This window comes from Punica granatum, chromosome 6 (genome assembly GCF_007655135.1).
Source record: "Punica granatum isolate Tunisia-2019 chromosome 6, ASM765513v2, whole genome shotgun sequence".
Lineage (NCBI taxonomy): Eukaryota > Viridiplantae > Streptophyta > Magnoliopsida > Myrtales > Lythraceae > Punica > Punica granatum.
Window position 1 is genome coordinate 15566332 of NC_045132.1, and position 24273 is coordinate 15590604.

The 24273-nt window shown below is 40.8% G+C and overlaps 4 protein-coding genes across 7 annotated transcripts; 2 read left to right on the forward strand and 2 right to left on the reverse strand.

Moving 5' to 3' along the window:
* Positions 1-4246: 4246 nt before the first annotated feature.
* LOC116210465 (phytochrome A-associated F-box protein) lies at positions 4247-6186 on the forward strand. The gene is made up of 2 exons (XM_031544341.1): positions 4247-5459; positions 6053-6186. The coding sequence occupies exon 1, from the start codon at positions 4449-4451 to the stop codon at positions 5427-5429; it is 981 nt and encodes a 326-aa protein (XP_031400201.1). The 5' UTR covers positions 4247-4448; the 3' UTR covers positions 5430-5459; positions 6053-6186.
* LOC116210464 (cytochrome P450 89A2-like) lies at positions 5947-8051 on the reverse strand. Of its 2 annotated transcripts, none has more exons than XM_031544340.1 (2): positions 7083-8051; positions 5947-6878 (listed from the first exon to the last, which is right to left on the reverse strand). In XM_031544340.1, exons 1-2 carry the CDS (start codon positions 7853-7855, stop codon positions 6116-6118), a joined length of 1536 nt encoding a protein of 511 aa, XP_031400200.1. In that variant the 5' UTR covers positions 7856-8051; the 3' UTR covers positions 5947-6115. The 2 variants fall into 2 exon arrangements, with proteins under 2 accessions (XP_031400200.1, XP_031400199.1); XM_031544339.1 differs by having other exon boundaries at positions 5947-6881.
* Positions 8052-9037: 986 nt separating this feature from the next.
* LOC116210462 (cytochrome P450 89A2-like) lies at positions 9038-11133 on the reverse strand. The gene is made up of 2 exons (XM_031544337.1): positions 10228-11133; positions 9038-10097 (listed from the first exon to the last, which is right to left on the reverse strand). Exons 1-2 carry the CDS (start codon positions 11004-11006, stop codon positions 9326-9328), a joined length of 1551 nt encoding a protein of 516 aa, XP_031400197.1. The 5' UTR covers positions 11007-11133; the 3' UTR covers positions 9038-9325.
* Positions 11134-20058: 8925 nt separating this feature from the next.
* LOC116212537 (serine/threonine-protein kinase rio2-like) lies at positions 20059-24273 on the forward strand. Of its 3 annotated transcripts, none has more exons than XM_031547200.1 (14): positions 20059-20252; positions 20653-20783; positions 20969-21015; positions 21105-21175; positions 21259-21372; positions 21465-21640; positions 21719-21807; positions 22345-22462; positions 22793-22866; positions 22962-23009; positions 23094-23262; positions 23371-23481; positions 23584-23688; positions 23774-24273. In XM_031547200.1, exons 2-14 carry the CDS (start codon positions 20700-20702, stop codon positions 23957-23959), a joined length of 1392 nt encoding a protein of 463 aa, XP_031403060.1. In that variant the 5' UTR covers positions 20059-20252; positions 20653-20699; the 3' UTR covers positions 23960-24273. The 3 variants fall into 3 exon arrangements, with proteins under 3 accessions (XP_031403060.1, XP_031403061.1, XP_031403062.1); XM_031547201.1 differs by having other exon boundaries at positions 23587-23688; XM_031547202.1 differs by having other exon boundaries at positions 20060-20252; positions 21105-21183.

Consider the following 24273-nt stretch of genomic DNA (forward strand, 5'->3'; position numbering starts at 1 on the left):
GGGGGCCCCAATCGGCCCCAAAGAGAGCGGAGCTGGGGCTGACGTGGAGGAGGATGACGGCATCGCCGGGGCGGATGTAGGGGTCGACGGACTAGCGGACGGCAAAGGTGAACTCATCGGAGGGGTCGATAGCAATGCCGATCTTGAGGCGGGCACCGGCACTGGGGGTAGCGGAAGAGGCTGCGGAGGGGTGGCGGGGGGAGGAGGGGTGATGGATTTTCATCAGTGATTGGACTGTTCATAGCAATTTTCGAAATTAAAAGGTAATGCAAGGGCATTTTTGTCTTTTCATATTTTCTCAAGTCCTAATCTGGCCTCAAACCAGCCTCTGTGCCGGATTTAGTCCTTAAGGAGTTATCACGTCCAATCCTCTTCGATTTCCTATCCTAGTCGGTACCAAATACCGGATAAGAATTTGAAAAATCCTATCTGGTGTTATCCAAACCCGCTCAAAGGGATTATTTGCTGAAATTCCATAAAGGGAGTTGTGGCTTCACTTTGTGATCGCCACCTTCCCGCAAGAAGTGAGCAATTTCATACGACAAGAAGTGCGTTTTGTCCTCACCGATCACATGGGGCATAGGGATAAGATTGAAGTTGGGTCACATGCAATGCTCCCCCCCATGGCTTGAATAATTGGTGGGGAATGCCCCAGGGGACAAGATTTGGTTGGAATTTGATGTCAACTCAGAGCTCTGTGAAAGTATTTCTTGTGGCCCTCATTTTTTTTCCTTATTTATTTAGTAGGGTTTTTCTTTTCAAAGTGATTTATTCCTTACAAATTATTGATGAAAAATTCTTTTCAAAGTTATTTATTTAGTCCTTATTATTCATCATGTTCAGTATAATTTCTTAATAAACTGTGACACTCTATCTTAACGGAAGAGAAAAATAAATTGTGTTATATATAATCACATAACAAACTGTGTTCTATAATCTTGTGTTGATCGACAATCAACTAATAACTAATATCATATGTTTTCTAAAGATAGAAACCCCACTCACCGAGACTCCAATTCCTTGGACCGAGAGCTTGCGAATTCGCAATGGACCTCTTGCTCTTATTTTATTTATTTATGATCTCTTTACTTATATATATTTATTCAATTTTACGCTATGCTTGGAATATTATAATGCAAGAGGAAAGAAGAGAACAAAAAAGAGACCGAGCGGGAGCGGAGCGTTAGAGAAATTTTTCGGTGATTCTATCACGTGATCTAAGATATTAGGTTGAAAAATGGGAGAACATGGCCCTCCTTATTTTGAAGTTGTTTATCAGTAAGAGAGTTTGGAGGATATTAGGGAAATTTTAGGATAATTTAGCACTTATACCTCCAAGTTGTCTTAATATAGGGTATAATTCTTCAATGTTTAGGGAAACTAATCAGGTCTCCTCCCTTCGTCTTCATTGTACTGTACAATCAAGAAAGAGTCTCCGATCTTTTCACCTACTCTCCCACCAGTCTCTATCCAAGTAAAAGATATACACTATGTCTGCCAATATTTTGAAAGGGAGAGGATTTTTGGAGATATTTCAAAAACCTTATTTAAATATGTTTTCTTTTTAAATGATCATGGGTTTGGAGGAATTTAGATAAGTTTAGACGAGTTCGGAGGCGTTCCTAATCCCTCAAGAGCCCTACTTTCTAAACCTCCCAATTTGAAAAAAAAAATTGGAGGTTTAGAAATAATTTTATTAATTAAAAACCTTCCAATTAAAACCCTTGATTTTTTTTAACAAATGTTAATCAAACAAGATTTCAAGCTAGTAAATCCTCCAAAAATTCCAGACTCTTGTTAGTCTATGTTAACGAGATTTTCAAATATCTCGAAATCGTCCTACTCCTTTAACCCTCTTAATACTTTCCCTTCTTAATGAAAATTACTCAAACATAGCGTTGGAGTGTATGGATGATGGGATGTATGCCCTAAGCCAATTACCATAGATTGTGGGCGGCTTATGGCCACTACAAAAATTGTGAAAAAAAGAACGAAAAAACACTTTACTGATTTTATCTCGCCAAGTAAATTAAGAACATACTAATAAAATATTGCAAACAGATAAATGGACTTACAAGCTCACTATTCTTTCCCATTACGTCATGACGAGAAAAAATCATTTCAAATTGTCTTCCCATTGCTCAAATTGATATTAGTAGTACATTGTTCAAAAGCAGTTCTTGTCAACATGGATAGGTAATGGCCTGTTCTATATGATCCCCTTCTTCAGGCTCAATGGGCCCCTAGTTGATGGAGCCGAAAGGACGAGTATAAGAAACCTCACGGAGTGTATCAAAAGTGTTTTTTTTTTTGGGTGAACTATCACTAGTGTTTTTTATTTTCCTTTTTCTTCTCCGACTTTTATTTTAAAAAAAGATAGAGATCAGGTGGTTGGTTGTTAGTAATGGGTAATAGATTTCTAATTTAGGATCTATTTTTTGACTTCTTTTTTTTTTCAAAAGAATTATTTTTGGGCATAAACTTTTCCAATAAACTTTTTAATAAGTATCTATATCTCGGTTAGTAAAGCAAATTTCATTTTTAACATTAAATTTATTTTTTAGTTTATGAGAAATCCAATGACGTTAAAAAAAATTTATGAGATCAAGGAAATTATTTTATATTATTAAGGATCAAGGAAATCAATTTAACAATCAATTCTATTATCTACCTGTAAGTGTTTCTAACTAGGACATTCAAAGCAATAATTCAAACAACATTATTTAAAATATGCGATATTGCCAATGTGGGATGGTTGAAGCGCTTATTCCGCTTAAATAATGTTTCGGATTCGAATTCTTATGAATGTAAAAAATTCACATTGGAAGAGTTTTACTCCTTAGTGGGTAGACCTAGCTCGACTGGATTAGTCATGATCCAATTAGACTTATGGATACTAGGGTTCACAAAAAAAAATACATATTTCAAATTATATTAGTTGCTCTATAATATTTATTAACGTTTGTTTAGAATTAGTTATGATTAATATATCAATTGAAAGTTGTGCTATATGAATTGGTTGGTTTTTAGTAATGGGTAATAGATTTCTAATTTAGGACCTCTTTTTTTCACTTTTTTTTAAAATTATTTTTTGGTACAAACTTTTCCAATAAACTTTTTAATAAGTATTTATATCTCGGTTAGCAAAGCGAATTTCATTTTAACAATAAATTTATTTTTTGATTTATGAGAGATCCAATGAAGTTAAAAAAAGGATTTATGAAATCAAGGAAATTATTTTATATTATTAGGTATTAGGGAAATGGATTTAACAATCAGTTCTATTATCTACATATAAGTGTATCTAAATTAGGATATTCAAGGCAATAATTCAAACAACATTTTAAAAAAATATGAGATATTTCAAATTATATTAGTTGCTCTAGAAAATTTATTAACGTTTGTTTAGACTTAGTTACGAGTAATATCTCAATTGAAAGTTGGGTTTTTTTTAACAGTATTGAGGAAATTGATATTCTATCATCATTATGTAATGAACAAAATCATCTTCTTCTTGATCCAATGACTTAGTTCTACTTGAAAAGAAAGTTCCATTGTGGCCACCACGTCCCAACTTGAACCATGCACGAATTCTAATTAATTAATTAGATTTCATTTTACCTCTAAATTTTTATTTTATCAAAATCATATTCTAGATAACAATTCTTATAATTTTTCCTTATATATTCATTTAGCCCTATCGAAATGCTGAATCAATAAGCTTAGTTGAAATTGAATACTATCTTTTTTTCTGAAGGGAGCGCCGCGGACACATTCGCTTTGCATAATTTGACTGAGATATAACATGACCAAAGAAATTTTCACCATGTTTTCAATGAGAAGAAATTGTTAAACTACCTTTTCCACTTTTCATGTCGAGAAAGAAAGGGAGAAAGCCATCCTTCCCCGTATGACCTCTCGTAGTCAATTTTCATTGGGCAGCCAGAAATTAAAGCCTTTTTTTTTTCCCTAATATTACAATCGAATGTCAACCTTATAAGGGTACCTCTCGATCTAAATAAGTTATTTCTTTCTGGTAAATATGTCTGCAATAACTCTTTCATAGTTCTTATTAAGGTGAGAGTTTAACATGTATACGTTGATGAGTCAAACGTTAGATATGATTATATTACATGAAATATGAGAATCTATTCGGATAATTGTTATAATTATTATTTATCCAAGGAATCTGAATAGTTTTCTTTACCGGAGAAGACAGTTTCCGTACACACACAACCACCACGCAGACAAACACACCCCATGAAATCGAACCCAACCCGCCCCACATGAATAAATTGGAGAGAAATAATAAAAAAGAAAAAGAAAAGAAAAAGATAAAACAGAGCAGTTCCTGAACACAAGAACAATAATCCGACAAATCATTTCATCCCTTAGCAAAGATCGATCGCCATAACCCAGATCGAATTATCGATACCCTTTGGTCGGAAATGGCGGAAACCGTGTTCGGCCGGCTCTCCGACGACGTCGTCCTGAAGATCTTCTCGAAGCTGGAGGAGGACCCCCGGAACTGGGCCCGCCTCGCCTGCGTCTGCACCAAGTTCTCCTCCCTCATCCGCACCGTCTGCTGGAAGGCCAAGTGCTCCGCCACCATCCCCTCCGTCGCCTCCGACCTCCTCGGCTCCTCCTCCCCCCCTTCCGCCTGGTCCTCCCTCTTCAAGCTCGCCGTCTGCTGCCCCGACCTTCTCCACGCCGGCGTCCTCCTCGAGCACTCCGACTTTGGCCTCGAGCGCGAGCTCGGCCCCGACGACGACTTCCCCCGCTCCTCCTCGTCCGCCGCCGGCAACGCTCAGGTTCATGAGCGGAATCCCGAGTCCTCGGCCGCCGTTGCTCCTGCCTCTTCTGGGTCCGATTGCGCCTGGTCCCTCTTCGACGATCTCTACTTCGACACCGTCTACAACGCTGCGGAGACATCCCAGGATGGCCACCAGATCGAGGAAGCCCCCGACCGCGGGACCGTCCGGGCGGGGAGGGAATCGTCTTCGTCCCCCTTCAAAAGGCGGAAAATTTGCCGGTCCATGAGGGCGCACTTGGCGTCCGGGGTCTGGAACCTCAGCCGCGAGCAGGGGAACAAGCTCCTCGCAAGCAGGTTCCGCGGCGACTGCCTCTACATCTGCGATTGGCCCGGGTGCGTCCACATCGAGGAGAAGAGGAACTACATGCTCTTTCGGGGAGTCTTCAAGAACTTCAAGCGCTCCCGGGTCTGGAGGACGATCAACGACGGGAACCGGAACAAGCTTGACCTCAACTGCGCCTTCTGCTCGTGCAAGGAGACGTGGGACCTGCACTCTGCCTTTTGCCTGAGGCGAGGTCTCGGGTACCACGATGATGGGGAGCCCGTGGTTCGGGCTTATGTCTGCGAGAACGGGCACGTCTCCGGGGCTTGGACTGATTTGCCCCTCTACACTTGAATGGGTGCCTCGTTGTTCTGGGGTTGGAGGGTAGTTCTCTGCCTCTCATGGTCTTTGATTTGTCCAATATTCGGTTTTCTGCAATGGGTAGTTATTCGGTGATTAGGTGGATTAGATTGAGTCCGTCAAGACCGATGATTGATCTTTTATGCTCATTTATATTTGTTTGTTTTGATTTCTACGACCTGAATCCTGATTGTCAGGTTAAATTTGACCTTGATAAGAGTAATACCTTGCTTGTGATGTTTTAGGTTGGTCCTGCCTGTGATTCTTTGCACTGTTATCTTTCTATCTATCTCTAATGTTTGTTTCACTTCATGCCGAGAATTTATTTTCGAAGATTTGCAGAGGATTCTTTATACCAATCTCTAGAGTGTTGTCTTCGTTTTCAACTTCTCCTGCAGTGGCAGGGAACTATATAAAGATTCGGGGCGATTTACTGGTGAAGATTCTGAAAACTCAGTGACTGAGATATCAAAGTTTAATAAACTGGGAAGAAAAACTTGTGTACCAGAGATGAGCGTTACGTTACTGTCACTCGATTCGTATATAAGACTGAAGGTTTGATAAAGTTTCTCATGTTCAACAAATACACTAAAAAGATAAGGCAATCTTTGTTGCAGTTGTTTGCTCCGGCATCACAGGGATGCAACACTCCGTGAAATGATCATCATCATCATCTTCCCTCATTTCAACCTGGGAGTCAGAATGGCCTGTAAAGGATTCTTCATAACGAAGGTGTGCTCCTCCTTTTCTGACAAGTCGACCTCATCCCCGTCCACAGCTTTCCACTCGAATGCCCAAACCAAATTTGCCACAAAGTACTCCAAATGGAGCAAAGCGAGGGTGTATGCTGGGCACATCCTCAACCCCGCCCCAAATGGCATCATCTTAATTTCCTTGGCCCCCGTTATATCGAACTCCATCCCTCCACCTCCATGTCTGTTGACCAAGAACCTATCTGGCCGGAAGGCCATGGGATCCTCCCAAACCTCCGGATCCCAGCCCATCTCTGCCACCATAAAGTTCACTGTCCCCTTCCTTGGGATCAGGAAGCCGTCAAGTTCGGTGTCCTCAGTCACTGCATGCGGGAGCACGTGATGGGCAGGTGGGTGCCTTCTCAGCCCCTCCAACACCACTGCCTTAAGGTATGGCAGCCTTTGCAGGTCATCCTCATCCACTGTCACCACCTTGGGGCCGATCATGGCCCTGATCTCACTGTAAAGGGTCTCCTGGACTGCTGGGTACTTGACGATGTTGGCCATTATCCACTGGAGCGCAGTGGAGGTGCTGCCAGTCCCTCCATTGAGAAATTCTGAGCAGAGGCTCACCATTTCGTCTTCATTAAGCTTTCTCTTCTCTGGCAGCTCCAAGTTGAGCAATGTGTCTGCATAACATACCACATTATCACCATAGTCCTTCCCCTGCTCCTCCTTTCTCTTTTTGGTCCTGCTAAACTCATGTCACAAACCGCGATCAGCAGACATCACACATTATAATAAATCGGCAACTTTACAAGCAAAAGAGGTATATATATCCCGCGAAATGTGGATGGGATAGTTTGATCTTGTGATTAAAAATTTGATGGTACTTTTGGTGTTTTGGTACGTGATATTTGATGTAACTCTAGCAGCAATTTAAAATAGTGCATGCCTGGCAATGGCGTGAACCCTTATGAGCGGAAGGAGCACTTTCTTCTGTTTCTGGCTGAGCCGATTAAATTCTTTCCACTGCCGCCGGAACAGAACCTTCCCCAGGCTTGGCCACAAGTTGAGGATCTCGAACCGCCCCAAGATCAGTGGCATCACTCTCTGCACCTCCTCCACCTCCTTGATCTGCTGCTCGTCGATCCTGTCCCCAAAGCACATGTGCACCAATATAGAGAAGATTGTGCACCGGAAGTGTCCCACTGGCTGAACCGGTTCGTCTCTCCTTAGACTGTCTAGCAATTTTTTCAGCACCCACTTACGAGCTGGAGAGTATGACCTTACACGGACAGGGTGGAGGAACTCTGCTGTCAGGTTGCGGCGGAGGACCTGCCACATGGGGCCATAGGGGGTGGAGTTGATCTTCCTGTGGCGAGAGGTACTGATAGTCTCAACACCCACGGTTGGCGGGCGATCAGCGAAGGTGGCACCATCCTGGACGAGGGCCTGGTGGGCCAGCAGTCGAGAGGAGACAAAGACAGCGGGTCGGGAGCCACCCCGGCGGAGGGCCACGACAGGGCCGTACTTGGCATGGAGGGATCGGAGGATGGGCTCAAGGTCAGCGAAGGATTTCCGGACCCAAAAGAGGTCGCTGATGAAGGGAAGGGACAGTGGGCCTGGGGGAAGTTTTAGCTTTCGGCGTGAGGAGCTGAGGCCGAGGATGAGCTTAAGTAGGGCAGCGAGGCAGATGGAAAGGATGATGACGAACCAAAATTCCATTGGAACACTGTAAAGTGTAAACAAAGCTTCACTAATTCAGAATTTCCGATTACCTAAAAACTGCCATAGTCTTATCCGATTAGAACAAGCTATTGAAGAACGTGGAATCATAGGTTGTTTGTAATCAACAGAGATGGTGCCACACAGATAGCTCCAATTTTCCTTTTCTTATAGTATTTAGAAAATGACAATGAAAAGCGTGAAGAAATATATTCAATTACATTACAGAAGTCAGCATTCGAAGACAAAGCCATTTTTGTAGAGTTTCCGTTGGATGCATTGGAATAACAACGGCCAAGGATTCCTCGTCTTAGCTTCTTTCTTCTGATATAAGGAGGAGGTCTGTATGAAATTCAAGAGATTTCATATTCATTCTCATTCCGATAAGTAGCATGAACGTCCCATCTTCTGTTCTTCGACATGTTTTCCTCACGATCAAGTTGAACTGTTACACCGTGCAGTAGCGATCTCTTCATTGTATACAAGAGGCTGCCATTACTAATACCAATCGACTATTCGAGACGAAACAAATTCCAGAGATTTTGATGAAGATTTTCACGAGGGGTTATCGTAACATTGGGCTTTATCAGCCTTGACTCATGAGCTTCCACGGATTGGATGAAGCACAGCCTGTGATGGATTGACCTGAAGAAGATAAGGGCAATTCTTTGAAGACAGAGATCTATGGATGGTCAATTATCCGTGATTAGGTGGATTGAGGAATTTAATATCGTTTATGCTGGTATGGATAGATATCGGTGATTAGGTGAACTAGTTATATTTCGTCATCGCTGATTAGGTAGACTAGTTATCAGATTGAATCGGTCAAAAATGAATATGATCTGCTATGGTGTGAGACCTGCTTGTCAGCTTGAAAGGTTTCAGATGGATCCTACCTGTAATACTTTGCACGATTGCGATTCTGTCTCCAGTAATACTTGCTGTCTTTCTTCAAGCCGGGAATATGTTTCTAAAAATTGCAGAACAGAGAACCATTCTGCTACTTCTGAGGTTTGTTGACGAACCATTTTAATTCGTCTTGCATGGATTTCACTAGCCATGTCTTTTCTGATAAGGCTTTGATAATGCGGTTTGAGCATTACTACAGATGATTCCCAGAAAGGAGATTTCAAAGTTTGCTAGATGTTTACATTAGTAGACATCGGTAATACAGTAGTGTCATGACTTGTGAAGAAATATCAAGAACTAGAGCCGAACATGCGTCAGTCATATTGCTGCTCGATTCGTATTTGAGTGCACGACTTCTTACATTATCGACCATCCATTCCTCGCTTGGCCTGAGTTACATGGAGACTGAAGCTTTCTTGAAGTTTCTTGGTTAAAGACAAATTTAACCAAACTATCATGCTTCATAATATACACAAAAATAAGGTGGGATAGTTGCAGTCTTATGATTTTCACATAGCACAGGTGCAGCATACCATGAAATTATCATCGTCTTTTCTTCCGTTACTTCGATCTCGGAATAAGAATGGCCTCTAAGGGGTTCTTCATAACGACGGTGAACTCCTGCTTCTCTGACAAGTCAACCCCATCCCCCTCCACAGGCTTCCACTCAAACGCCGACACCAAGTTCCCCACGAAGTATTCCAAATGTAGCAAAGCCAGGGCGTATCCAGGGCACATCCTCCGCCCTGCTCCGAATGGCATCATCCTAATCTCCCTGCTCCCAGTTATGTCGAACCCTTCAACTCCACCTCCGCTTTCAGGGCTGTTACTCAAGAACCTCTCGGGGCGGAAGGCCAAGGGATCCTCCCACACCTTTGGGTCCCAGCCCATCTCTGCCACCATGAAATTCACCGTCCCTTTCCTTGGGACCAGGTATCCGCCAAGCTCGGTGTCCTCAGTCACAGCATGTGGCAGCACAAAGTGAGCGGGCGGGTGCCGCCTCAGTCCCTCAAGCACCACTGCCTTCAGGTATGGCAGCCTTTGCAGGTCCTCCTCCTCCACCAACACTGCCCCGGGGCCAATCACGGCCCTGATCTCATCATACAGGGTATCCTGGACTGCAGGGTACTTGACAATGTTGGCCATGATCCACTGGAGCGCAGTGTAGGTGGTGTCAGTCCCGCCATTGAGGAACTCAGAGCAAAGGTGAAGAATTTCGTCTTCCTTAAGCTTCCTCTTCTCCTCCGGCAGTTCCAAGTCGAGCAAAGTGTCCACATAACATATCACACGATCACCATTGTCCTTGTCTTGTGCTGCCTCCTTGGCTTTAGTCCTGATAAAATAATGGCATAAGAAGGAAACTTTGTTAAAGAACGCCCACGAGAGCTAATGTTTAGTCCATCAATGACTCCTATCTGGATTTTTGGGTAATTCGAATAGCAGTATCTTAAATAAGAACGTGCCTTGCTTCCGAGCGAGCCCTGATGAGTGGTAGAAGCACGTCCTCTTGGTTGTGCCGGATCCTATAAAATTCCTCCCATCGCCGCCGGAACAGAACTTTCCCCAGCCTCGGCCACATATTGAGGATCTCGAACCGCCCCAAGTTCAGCAGCATCCCTCTCTGCACCTCTTCCACTTCCCTGATCTGCCGCTCCTTGAGCCCGTCCCCGAAGCACATGAGAACCAGCAAACAGAACATCGCATACTGGAAGTGTACCACCGGCCGATCCTGTTCATCCGCCCTTAGCCTTTCCAGTAGGATCTCCAGGACACGCTCCCTTGTAGGGGAGTATGACCTCACCCGTGTGGGGTGGAGTATCTCTGCCGTTAGGTTCCGGCGGAGGAGCCGCCACATGGGGCCATAACGGGCGGAGTTTATCTTCCTCTGGTTGGATGTCAACATCGTCTCAACGCTCCCGGTTGGTGGGCGGTCGGCAAACGTGGCGCCACTCTGCACGAGGGCATGGTGGGCCAGCGCATGGGAGGCTACGAAGATGGCGGGGGAGCCACCCTGGTGGAGGGCCACCACGGGGCCATGCTTGGCATGGAGAGCGCGGAGGATGGGCTCGAGATCAGCCAAGGATTTCCGGACCCAAAAGAAGTCGCTGATGAAGGGAAGGCCCAGAGGGCCCGGGGGAAGTTTCCGGTTCTGGCGCAACGGCGAGGACATGAGCCCGGGGATGGCCTTGAAAAGTGCGGCGATGCCGAGGGAGAGGATGAGGAGGAGGAACCAAGAATCCATGGCAACAGCTAAAGACGTTGCTGTTTCTGTGCAGAGGTTCTCGAGGACTTCAAATGGAAAGGAAGCCGACTTTGTTGGGGAAGGCTTCAAGTTGACTTTGTTGGGGAAGGCTTCAAGTTGATGATCTTGAAATGCTACATTACATTATGCATCCGAATATATATATACATATATATATATAATTTTATCCGGAATTTAATGAGTCAAGACTATTTTAAGATCGAGTCCAATCGGATCAGCGCATTAAGGAATAATAATCTTCAAGCCTAGATTTAATTTATTGACAAGATTTAAATTAGAGACATCATTTAATGGGTGCAAGCATTAGCCCCGATTGATCTAGTCGAATTGGATCAACTAAGAGATAAAACTCTTTCAGCTTATATTTTTTCTATTCACGATACTCGAACTTAAGATCTTATTTACGGTGAACAAACGTCAAACCACTTGAATGAACCACCGTTGCTGTCCATCTGATTTTACACTGAGAGGATTGCATCAAAATATCTTATTAGATCGGATAAAATTATTAAAATATATGAAATAATTGAGTTCTTAATCAGCCTGCAATGGTGAGACAAAGGTGGCGTCAATTTTCTCCTTTTTTTTTTGGTAACAAAATACAAAAACAACAGGGTATTAAAGTCAATCAGATTGCAGCAATCAGCATTTGAACTTTGAAGACAAACCTGCCATTTTCTTTTTAGTCGCCCCAGAATGAAATACATTGGGAGTAACAGGCCAACGGCATGGATGAAAATCATCGGGCTATTATTACCCACAAAACAAAATGCCAGTTCCAGGAAGAAAAAAAATTATATTTTTGATGCATTAACTTTGCTTATATTTCTACTATAGTCCTTTCTTCTTTTTCTTCTAATCTGTTTCCCAATGTTGTTTTTGTATTTTTCAATCTTATTTATTTTTATTGCTCGTTTTCGTCTTATACTTTTTTTAAGGTTTTTTTTTTACACCATTTTGTCCAATTTTCAGTTAGGAATGTCCCAGTCCTCTCTTCCTTATCCTTTGCATTGCACAATTTTTTATTTAGTCTCTTATTGTTCTATTTTTTGTAAAAAGAATTATAACATGACATTATATAAAATAAAGTTATTTTCAAAAAATAAATATTTATCCTATATAAGAACAAATATGTGTATCTTTACAATTAAGGAAATATTTCAACTCAAATAAATGCACTTTGCTAAGACGAAATAAGCGGGAGGGAGTTTATTTAACTTTGGATTCAAATTAAGAATGAGTTTCAAACTAGATTCAAATTTAAATCATATCTAGCTCTCACTCACGCATTAGATGCGTATGCGATTGCTTTTATATTTTCATCCAATCTCGTATTTTGTTTTTATGAAAAATTTGTTAGATTTATGAACATTATGATATATTTTTGTGGATATTTAGAAGTTGTAACTAATTAAGTAAATGTGGATAGTTCTTTTTAATGGAAAGAAAGTGACTGGATTTTTAGGATTTTATTTATTTATTTATTTTGATTTCATAAGAATAGGAGAATAAGTAGGATGGGGTTATACAATGAGGTCAAACAATAGAAAAATAGAAGTGGCTACAATATGAGACTCTTACTTAAATAATAGCATATATATATATATATATATATACTATTTTTATTTTAGGCGTTCGATTATACTGTGTAAATTATGGACTGTACACCTGTCTGTATTTTTGTAATACAAAGATTCTCTACCCATACTTTTCCTTTTTATAGCTTTGACCTTGGATCTTTTCAACAATACTCGGTGAGCCCGAAACTAGTCGAACCTAATTCGGAATTAAACTAGAGTGAATTGACCTGCCTCATTTCGACTGACGTCCCTTGCAGTCATCCTCCCTCCCACTTTGTCGCTCTCTCTCGCGTTCGTCGATTTTCCCCGTCTGAGAACAGCCCTACAATTCAAAATTAAAACCTTAATTTTAATATTGAATCATTCATCCATACCCGCAATCTCCTTCCCAAGCCTCCGTCACCATCTCTAAACGAAGGCGGTGACAAAGACAAGAATTTCATTTTCATTTTGTCTTGCAGGCAATGGAGATATCTATGGTGATATTGAATCAACAAGTTTACTCTAGCCTTTTATGTTGCTTTGCAAAAAGCAAGAAGGGGGAGAAATTCGATAGCAACGTCCATGTCGAGATCTTTTGTTAGGAATTATGTGATTAAAGTACCGATAAATCACGCAAAATTCATAGAAGATTGAGGGTGGATTATGAACAATAAAACATAGCGTAAGGCGTTAAGTTTTGATTGGGGAGAGGAGATTGTAGTTGGATGAACAATTGAATGTAAAATTAGGGTTTTCATTTTGAATTGCACGATTGTCGTCGGGGAGGAGACCTGTACTTTGGAAGAAGACGATAAAATTTTCAACATAGTCCTTATCTTTGCTCCAAGCAATGTCTCTGTGAATGAATATTCGGTCCACTTGAGGTTCGGGTGCTGTAATAGAGTTGTTAACGGGCTATTGGTGTGCTATGTGGACTAGAAACTGCTGCGTTCTGCTATCAGAGTCATTGCTATCTTCGAAGGTCATGTGAAGCGGAGTTTGTTGCATTCTGTGAGCGTTCTGTTCTCTGTCTTTGTGTATGGTTCAGATTTTACTTATTTTAATCTGTCGGCTAAAATTAAAGCAACTATAGTAGTTGTTTTTTTAATCAACCATTGTAAAATCTCTGATAAGATATATATGTGTATATATTTATATATATACATATATACACTAAGATACAATTTATAAGACAAAATCACTGACTTGACATAAAATTTATATAACCTTGAAAATTTATTTTAACTGCATTCAAATCTAAAAATCCTAAAAGAATCCCCATATCTAAATGAAAAGTTTTTAAAATAATTTTTTAGATTTTGTTACGAAAGTAAAAAATGAAAAATAATTAAGAGTAATTTTACATTTGAAAAATTTAGAAATTTAAAATTTGAATATTAAAAATACTAAAAGAAAAAGAAAGAGTAAACAATTATGTATATTCTCTAAAGTATAGAAAACTTAAAAATAAAGAAAAAGAAAATAAAACTATTCACAACTTTTCTCCTCAAATTTCCTCTGTTGGGGATGGCTCAAGAGTTGATTTATCAAAGTTTAACTGTTTGTCTATTCTTTAGGCTATTACTTGTTTCTTTGTTAGCAACAAAGTAGCTTAGCAGTTTCCTTTCTTAGTGTTTTAGTCGTGTAGTAGATGCACTTGGCAATAAGATTTTGCTTGTTTTAAAAGACATATGTATGCAGTTTTATGCGTGTGTGCAATTAATGAAGTTTTTCCATTCTTTCTATTCCCTCTTTCAACTGTTCTTCATGTTTGTTGTTGTGAGAGTGTGTGTGAGTGTTGTTGTGCTTGAGTAAACAACACAAATAGTGGTATCGGAGCTTCCTTTATCTTAAGGAGCCATGAGTGATTTGTGAGGTCTGATCGAGAGTTTGATTGCATCCATTGAAGAAGAGAATATGGAGGCATCTACGAGTGGTTTCTCTACTTTGGCACCACTTGTGTTCACTGGGGAGAACTACCAAGCATGGGTTGTGAAGATGGCAACCTTTATGGAAGGGGTCTAATATGTGGGAAGCAATGGAGAATGACTATGAAGTGGCTCCACTTCTTGACAACCCGACCCTGAATCAGATCAAGTATCACAAGGAAAGGACAACAAGAAAGGCCAAGGCAAAGTCGTGCCTTTATGCTGTAGTTTCTCCTACCATATTAACTAGGATTATAAGGTATGGATCAACAAAGGAAATTTGGGACTTCCTCAAGAAAGAATATAAAGGAGATGAGAAGATACGAGGCATGAAGGTATTGGATCTCATGAAGAAGTTTGAGAGACAACAAATGACGGAGAATGAGACAGTTAATCTGGTTAATAAGATCAAAGTGCTTGTTACTGACATGAAAGATGAAAGGATCGCACATAAGTTTTTGGTGTCACTACCAGAGAAGTTTCAGGCCACTATTACTTCCTTGTAAAACACCAATGACTTGTCAAAAATAAGGTTAGCAGAGTTGTTAAGTGCACTGCAAGCTCAGGAGCTAAGAAGGCTGATGAGAAAATAAGTACCATTTGAGGGTGCTTTGCAGGCAAAATTGAAGATTAATGCTGCAGGAAAGGGAAAGAAACAATGGAATCAATCTAGAGGGAATGCTGATTCATCGGCAAAAGAAGGAAGTTCAGGTGCAGCAGGTCAAAACAAAAAAGCAAGATCCTTGCAAACACTGTGGACGTAACAATCATCCACATTATAGACGTTGGAAGAGACCATATGTCAAGTGCATAAGGTGTCAAAAGTTTGGTCACATTGAGAAATTTTACAAAAAAAGAGGAATGTTCGACGAGGTGATGCGCGGGCTGTAGTGAATCATAAGGTAGAGCATATTTTTACTGCTTCTTGCTTTACTTCAAGCTCTGCCAGTGGTTATTGGTTAGTTGATAGTGCATGCACTAATCATATGAATAGTGAAGAGAAGTTGTTTAGAGGGTTAGATAAAACTGTTACTCTCATGTTAGGATTGTAAATGGTGATTACATGGTCGTAAAAGGGAAAGGAAATATAGTCATTAAGGGTCCAAAGGGAGCTAAGCTAACCACTGATGTATTGTTTGTACTCGAAGTAGACCAAAACTTGATAAGTGTTGGTCAATTGGTTAAAAAAGGGTACAAGATAGTATTTGAAGATGAAGTATGTTTGATTGCTGACTCCACTGGATAATAGTTATTTAAGGTACCATTTGATCCAATGGAAGAGAACCAAAAGGCAATGTCGATTCAGGTTGATAAAGTTGAAGTCTGGCACAAAAGACTGGGGTATTTTCACAATAAAGGCCTCGAGTTTATGCAAAAGTATGAGCTACCATTAGGTTTGCTAACAATGCAGCAAAAGGTATCTAGTTGCAAAACTTGTTTATTGGGCAAGCAAACAAGGTTTCCCTTTGAGAGCTCAAGCTGGAGAGCAATCGATAAGATTCAGCTTATCCATACAGATGTGTGTGGTCCTATGTCTGAGTCTCTTTGAATGGAAGCAGATACTTGGTTACCTTTATTGATGATCACACAAGAATGTGTTGGCTTTATTTCTTGAAAGCCAAGTCTGAGATTGTAGAGATATTTATGAAGCTCAAGAAGCTGGTTGAGAATCAGTGTGGCAAGAACATACAGATGGTGAGGTCGGACAGTGGAACTGAGTACATTTCAGGCAGTTTTAAGCCTATATGTGAAGAGGCTAGAATACAATATCAGTTCACTGCACCATACTCACCCCAACAAAGTGGAGTGAGTGATAGGAAGAATAGAAGCATAATGGAAATGGCAATGTGTTTGATGCAGGAGAAGGAGCTGTCAAAGAAGTTTTGGGCAGAGGCAGCAAGCACAACATGGTTTCTATTGAATAGACTTCCTACAAAAGCGGTGGACAGAAAGACACATTTTGAGGCATGGTGTGGAGTCAAGCTTTTAGTGAAGAATCTTAGAGTGTTTGGATGTGTCTATTATACATATGTTCCTCAAGCAAAGTGGGACAAGTTGGATTAGAAAGCTGAACCTGAGATCTTCATTGGATACAACTCAAAGTCCAAGGCATATAGAGTTTTTCAACAAAACTCTGGAAAAGTGATTTTGTGAGCAAAGATGTTAAGTTCTTTGAAGAAGAAAAGTGCAGTTGGTCTGACAAGGAAGACGAGAAGTTGACAAAGGATGCACTGCAGCAGTACAGAGCACCTCAGCTGCCACAAGAAGAAGAACTTATCCCGAAGTGCATATTGATGAACAACCAGTAAGAAGTACTAGATCACTTATTGAGATTTATCAAAGATGTACTGTTGCTATAGTTGAGCCTAGTAGCTTTGAAGATGTAATGGTAGACAAGAAATGGCTTGTTGCAATGCAGGAGAAGCTAGTTATGATTGAGAAGAATGCATTCTGGGAGTTGGTGGACAGGCCTAAAGATAGGAAGGTCATAGGTATAAAGTGGGTGTAGAGAACAAAGCTCAATCCTAATGGTTCTGTCAACATATAAAGCTAGGCTTGTGGTGAAAGGTTATGTTCAGATTTAGGGTATGGACTCCTTAGCCGCCTTTGCACCAGTAGCAAGGCTTGATACTATAAGACTACTATTTGCAGTTGCAGTTGAGAAGGGATGTAAAGTGTTTCAACTTGATGTCAAGTCTGCATTTTTGAATGGGGTGCTCGAGGAAGAAATCTATGTAGAGCAACCTGAAGGATTCTTTGTTAAAGGTCAAGAAGGAAAGGTGTATAAGTTGAAAAAAGCATTATATGGATTGAAGCAAGCTCCCAAAGCATAGTACAATAAGATGGCTACTTACTCGAAAGATTTGGGCTATAAGAGAAGTTTAAGTGGGTATACACTGTATGTCAAGAAAGAAGGACTCGCTGTGGTTATCATTTCTTAGTGTGTGGATGACCTATTGGTGATAGGAAGTTATAGAAAGCAGATTGAGAATTTGAAGCAAGACCTGATGCATGTGTTTGAGATGACTGACCTAGGAGAAATGGCATATTTTCTTGGTATGAAGATCAAGCAGACTTTAAATGAAATATTTATATGTCAAAAGAAGTATTAGAGGGAGATCTTGAAAAGGTTTTAGACGGATGAGTGTACAAGTGTTAGAACTCCTATGAACCAGAAGGAGAAATTTCACAAGGAAGATGGGACAAAACCTGCTGATAATGCCACTTATAGGAGTTTGGTTGGATGTCTAATGTACTTGATAGCAACTAAGCCTGATATTATGTTTGCAGTAAGTGTGATTTCGAGATTTCTGAATTGTGCTAGTGAAGTGCATATGGCAGCTGCTAAAAGGGTGTTATGGTATATGAAGGGAAACACTTTCTCATGGAGTCAAGTTCAGCAAGAGTCAACACTTCAATTTGCATGGATTCTCATATAATGACTGGGTTGGTTTGTCAGATGACATGAAGAGTACATCTGGTTACTGTTTTTCTTTGGGCTCAACATATTTCTCATGGTGTTCAAGAAAGTAAGATGTAATGGCTCATTCCACTACAAAGCAAAATTCATTGCAGTAACAGTAGCTGCAAATCAAACCATTTGGCTGAGGAAGTTGTTAGTTTATTTGGGTTTTAGTTTAAAATAAGAGACTAAGGTGTTTGTAAATAACTAATTGCTTCGGCAATCTCACAAAACCTAGATTTTCATGGTAGAACAAAGCACTTTAAGGTGAAGTTTTATTATCTTCGAGAACTGCAGCAAAGTTGAAAAGTTAAGCTATTGTGCTCAAGATTGAAGACCAGTTAGCTGATATATTCATTAGGTCATATTAGCATATTTGAGTGGCTTAGGAAGTAGATTGGAGTGTGCATCAACACCTTATCCAAGGAGGAGCATGTTGGAGGTGGCTCAGGAGCTGATTAGTCAAAGTTTAACTATTTGTCTATTCTTTAGACAGTTATATTTCTTTGTTAGCAATAAAGTAGCTTAGCAATTTTCTTATTAGTGTTTTAGTCATGTAGTGGATGCACCGAGAAGTTACTAAGCTTTTGCTTTGTTTTAAAAGACAAATAGATGCAGTTTTATGTGTGTTGATGTGCTCGAGTAAATTGCACAAACATACTTGAAGCAGGGACTAACACCACCTCCATTGCCCTTGAGTGGATTATGGCCAACACGGTCAAATGCGCAGCAGCTCAGGAGACTCTCTTCGATGAGATCAAGGTTGTGGTCAGCATTGAGGTAACAACAATGACTAAGGAGGATCGGCCAAGGCTGCCATACTTGAAGGCGGTGGTGCCGTAGGGCTTGAGGCGGCACCCGCACACACACTTTGTGTTACAGCACACGGTGATCAAGGACACCGAGCTTAGCGGTTTCTTGGTCCCTAGAAGCCGGTCCATAAACTTCATGGTGGCAGAGATGGGGTGCAGTGGGACCCGGCCGCGTGGGAGGATCTCGTGGCCTTTCGGCCAGAGAGTTTCTTGTGTAAAGACCACGAGGGCGAAGGAGGGGCCAGGGCATTCGATATAACTGGGTGCAAGGAGATTAAAATGATGCCGTTTGGGGTAGGGAAGATGATGTGCCCAAGTTATGCCCTGGCCTTACTCCTCTTAGAGTACTTCGTCGCAAACTTGGTGTGTGGACATTTGAGGAGACGGCTATTGAGGGCGAGGAGGTCAACTTGTTAGAGAAGCATGAGTTTTTTTACTATAAAGAATCCGTTGCGTGCCATTGTTAGTCCCAAGTCGAAGTGATGAAAAGGAAGACTTGTATGGTTTGGATATATATAATACAATACACACACATATATATCTTTTTCCCCTAAAAAGGAGGTGCTAGATAGAGGAAGGTATTGTGTGTCACCAGGTGCAAAAGAGAATATATTTTTGTTAATAGTAGATTTTTTTTGTTACATTTCTAAAAATCAAGAGAAATCTTGATACTGTTACATGATATACCAATTACAGATAATACTTTTTTGACAAATAATACTTTCTCGCTAGACAGGGTCTTACGTTCCAGTATTATGAATGTTCGATACTTAATGGGACTACATATACGTCTTTATTAGTTATTTATAATTTATCTTTCATTACACCAGATTTCGGGCCTCCTTTGTATTAAAAAAAACTCCTCCTTTCTTTAATTAGTATAAATTCTAATGGGGAAGGTTCTTGCATTGAGCCACACTATGCTTAACCGTTCTTTGACTTGGGGTAGTGAGGTGAAAAGATATATATATATATATATATGTATGTATGTGAACCTATAATGTGGAGCATTGTAAACTATTTAAACCGCATTTCATGCTAAAAAAACTAGCTTTCGAGGTTAACATATATGTTATACTAGGGTTTTTGGCCACCCATACGATCGAAAAAATATATGTATATATATATATATATATATATGGAAAGTCAAATCGGGCCAATGTTTTAGGCCCACGTACATTAATTCCTGGGCCTCATCGTTTCAGGGTCCATTAGAGGCCCATTGACCCATTTCGGCTCCCCAGAAACAAAACCTCCGCTCAAGCTCTTCCTTCTCGTCTCGCTCAGACTCGTCGTCTACGCTCTCTTCCAAGTCTCGCCGGCCAGCTGCCGCTGCTGCTCATTCTCCCGTCGACGTCGAAGTCAAGCTCGGGCTGCTGCTGCTCTGCTCCCTGCCGAGGCGGAGCTGCTGCTGCTTCCTCTCCCAATCTGTCAAGCCGCTGCTGCTCCCTACTTAGCCCGTGAGTTGCTGGTGCTCTCTATCCTCTTTCTCAATTGATCTGTCCTGTTCGAGCCCGAGAGAGCTGATGCTGCTCTCTGCCTCTCCCAGCTGATATGTTGTTGCCACAGATTTCTGTTGCTTTTGTTTGCATTTCGTTGCCGCAGAAGCATTTTTTTTCCCTTAATTGTTGATGCAATTCAGGAGAAAAGTTAAAATTTTTAGCATGGGAATGGGGGGCGAAACTGCTGTTATACGTTGACTGATTGTTCTAGTGTGCAGAGATAGATAGGCTGTTGTAAGCTACTCCGATATCTTGGCTGCCCTGTTGTTAGATTTAGTGTCTCTGCTAGGAAAAGCTCAGTTTTTGTTGTGGTGTTTATGTTCTATTAATCCACTAAGACATACAGTCTGTTTTGCAGATTCTCCGGCGGAATATCTTTTGCTATTTTGATCAGAGAAGGGAGAGATGAAGCTCGATGTTGATGTGCTGAGGTATCTCTCCAAGGAAGATTTCAGGGTTCTTACTGCCGTTGAGATGGGCATGAGAAACGTGAGCTCTTGTCTCCCTCCCTCCCTCCCTCCCTCCCTCTCTCTCTCTCTCTCTCTCTCTCTCTCTCTCTCTCTCTCTCTCTCTCTCTCTCTCTCTCTCTCTCTCTGTATGCCTTCTTAGCATTTGTTGCTCAAAAGACTGATTTACTCCGTGCACTACAATGTCCTCCTTCCTGATTTTTCCAGCATGAGATTGTCCCTTCAGAGCTCGTAGACCGCATTGCTTCCCTCAAGTATGTCCTTTTACTTTCTGTGTTTGATATCCTGTAGTTTATGCATAGAGGGAGTTAGTTTTGATATGTTTGGTGCATTGATCTATTAGACATGGAGGTACATACAAGGTCCTGAAGAACTTGCTTAAGCATAAATTGGTACACCACGACTCTTCCAAATGTGAGTAGGTCAGTGGGCATTTCAGTGCTGCTTCTGCATTGTGAAATTCCCAAGATGTCTTATTTTTCCTTTCCTGGATATAGACGATGGTTTTCGGCTCACATACCTCGGGTACGACTTCCTTGCCATCAAGACAATGGTTAATCGTGGAGTTTTTGCTTCAGTGGGCCGTCAAATTGGTGTTGGGAAGGAGTCTGGTAGTTTCCTTTTCTACTTTTGCAGATTTTGATAGACATATATGCTGTTTCAAGGGATTAGAATTAAGTATGTCATATGTTCTTTGTACAAGATATCTTTGAGGTTGCCAGTGAGGATGGTACAATTCTAGCGATGAAGTTGCACAGACTAGGAAGAGTTTCTTTCCGGGCAGTAAAGTCCAAGCGTGATTACTTGAAGCATCGCAGAAGTTACAATTGGCTCTACTTGTCGAGACTCGCTGCACTTAAAGAATTTTCCTTTATGAAGGTCCTTGCTGCTGTTTTTATTTACTTAGATGTTGCAGGTTTTGTTGTTGTTGAGGTGACCGGTGCTTTGTTTTATCAGGCTTTGGAAGAGCACGGTTTTCCTGTTCCTAATGCATTGGATTGCAACAGGCACTGTGTGATTATGTCTCTTGTACCGGGCTACCCTCTGTAAGACTTTCTCTTCTTAAGCTCATCTTTTGGTTCTTCTTTTGTGGAAATTTTTATACTTTTTGTGATATTCTAGAAGTTTTTATCTCGTTGGGCTACTATGTTTATGCTTTAGATATTCACGAAAGCATAGATGATATGGGTGGTTGCACTGTTTTTTTTTGGCTAGGCAAGTGCATTTCCATTAATAGCTCCAAAAACAAAGATTACATCTATCCAGGCAATTACAAGTAAAATAAGTGGTTGCACATTGAAATGAGCATTAAATTGATTTAAGAAATCGAGCAGCACATGGTACTATATTTAATGTACAACTAGGTCTCCTAAGCTGTCACTATTGCCCGCCCTCATATTCCTCATGTATGTGCTGATCAACATCACATATTCTAGTAACGACTTTTAAGTGCCGGGACAGAGTGATTGTACTCCATCCTGCTTTTACCACCCGGCTCTTTTATTTCTTCTCTAGCTTCTAGACAGGGGAAATTTTGTTCTGATTAACAATCTTATTAACTCATGCTTACTAATGCAATGCAGAGTGCAGGTGAAGGAATTGCAAAATCCAGAAATGGTGTTTGAAAGAATCATTGGTTTGGTTGTTTGCCTAGCGGAGCATGGACTTATTCACTGCGATTTCAATGAATTCAATATTATGGTACTACTTGATATCTAAAAATTCTGGTATTTATTTATTTGCTTGTTCATTATCTCGATATATATATATTTTTTTAATTAGGTGAAAAGCTCAACTAATTTTTAGTGCCCGCATTTATATGGCATAAACAACATATCCCAGTGTGGTGTCTTCTTCTTTTGGTTCACATTTGTCTCCATCAATCTATTTCACTAAGATGTTGAGGATAGTTTCTGCAACTCATACAGTTGCTCCATCATTTTTATCTTTTCTTTTGTTTTTTGTTGTTCTCCCCGGTTCCCTTTACATGATCAGCAAATTAATGTCTCAACAATATTTTGCTTTTCCTAGATTGATGATGATGAGAATGTCGCCATGATTGATTTTCCTCAGATGGTTTCTGTGTCACATCGCAATGCTCAGATGTAAGAGATAATTATCTCATTCGAAATCCAATTGCTTAGACTCAATCATTTGTAGTTAACTTCTTGTAATCTTGGTGTTTATCTCCAAATCTCAGGTACTTTGACCGCGATGTTGAGTGCATCTACAAGTTCTTTGGTAAAAGGTTAGCTGCATCTTTGTGTAATGGACTTTTTGCTGGTTGATATGCTTTTTCCCTTGATAATTCGTCTGGTCAACTTTTGTTTAGGTTCAACCTTTCCTTTGAAGAGCAAGCCGATCATTCTGATAGTGCAGAGGAAGATGCCGAAGATAGCAGTAGGCCTTGCTTTTCATCAATAAACAAAACAGCTGGTTTTCTTGACAAGGAGCTTGCTGCCAGTGGATTTACTAGAAAGGATCAAGCTGACATGGACAAGGTATAGTAAACCCTGTGTTGGATTTCAGTTGTTCTCAGTTATTATTTGTTGCAATTTCCTTCACTGTGTTTAACTTTAATCCTTTTCGATGTCTTTGGTTCAATGCAGTTCATTGAAGAAGGCTCTGATGAGGATGCAGTCTCTGGCGATGAAGAAGATGCCTCCGACTCGACTGAAGCAATTGTTAGAGATACGGATGCTTTGCATTTATCTGAGCAGGTACAATTGGGTCTCATGTTTAAGTTCAAGGTCCATCTGTAACATCTTGATATGATAGTTACGGTACGTGTTGGTGGTATACTGATCTTACTATACATTCAGCAGCCTGAGCAGATTCAAGAGGGTGATGGGGCCGACAAGGATGAGACCAGACAAAGAGTTGCAGCAAGCAGGCATGAATCTGAAGCTCAAGATGGCTCCGAGGAGGTACAGTATCTGTGGCACCTAATTTTAGCTCCTATTATGTCGGAGATGTAGCTAAAGCCTTTTTCTTCTTTTTCTTGTGCTGCAGCGAGGAGAATGTGAGGAGGATGCGTGCGATGCTGAACTTGTGAAACGCCTTAACAAGCAGAGACGGCGGGCAATAGCTGCTGCCCATGGGGGACGGAAGGCTCTTGCCTCGAGAAATTCATACAAGGACAAAGGTGGGCGGTCCTCTCATAACTCGAAAATCCAAAAACAACTGAGCGGCTGGTAGTCTACCGCTAGTACTGAAAGGGAGATTGCTCCCCCTTAAGTTGTGATCTGAGGGGATCATCGTAGTAGGGATTCATTGTGTTATAAAACTCGACTTTCCAGCCATATTTTCTGCGCAGTAGATTGTGAAAGTTTTGTAGGTGATTATCATTCGTGATTAGATATATTTAAGGTGAGGGCACACTGTTAATGAGAATGATTTATTAGAAAGTTCTACATCATGTAGTGTACAACAACTTATGTGTTGAAAAGCCTTTCTCAAGGTCATGAGTGTATATAACCAATTACGGATGGACCTGATTTGGTATTGTCTTA

What these genes read in the sequence shown, in the direction of transcription:
- LOC116210465 (XM_031544341.1), top strand. Translation starts at nt 4,449, where the DNA reads ATGGCGGAAACCGTGTTCGGCCGGCTCTCCGACGACGTCGTCCTGAAG.
- LOC116210464 (XM_031544339.1), bottom strand. Translation starts at nt 7,855, where the DNA reads ATGGAATTTTGGTTCGTCATCATCCTTTCCATCTGCCTCGCTGCCCTA. An exon ending in AGGGTTCACGCCATTGCCAG is followed by an intron (nt 6,882 to 7,082) that starts GCATGCACTATT and finishes ACATGAGTTTAG; the next exon opens with CAGGACCAAAAAGAGAAAGG.
- LOC116210462 (XM_031544337.1), bottom strand. Translation starts at nt 11,006, where the DNA reads ATGGATTCTTGGTTCCTCCTCCTCATCCTCTCCCTCGGCATCGCCGCA. An exon ending in AGGGCTCGCTCGGAAGCAAG is followed by an intron (nt 10,098 to 10,227) that starts GCACGTTCTTAT and finishes TTATTTTATCAG; the next exon opens with GACTAAAGCCAAGGAGGCAG.
- LOC116212537 (XM_031547200.1), top strand. Translation starts at nt 20,700, where the DNA reads ATGAAGCTCGATGTTGATGTGCTGAGGTATCTCTCCAAGGAAGATTTC. An exon ending in AAGAATTTTCCTTTATGAAG is followed by an intron (nt 21,641 to 21,718) that starts GTCCTTGCTGCT and finishes TTGTTTTATCAG; the next exon opens with GCTTTGGAAGAGCACGGTTT. An exon ending in ATCAAGCTGACATGGACAAG is followed by an intron (nt 23,263 to 23,370) that starts GTATAGTAAACC and finishes GGTTCAATGCAG; the next exon opens with TTCATTGAAGAAGGCTCTGA.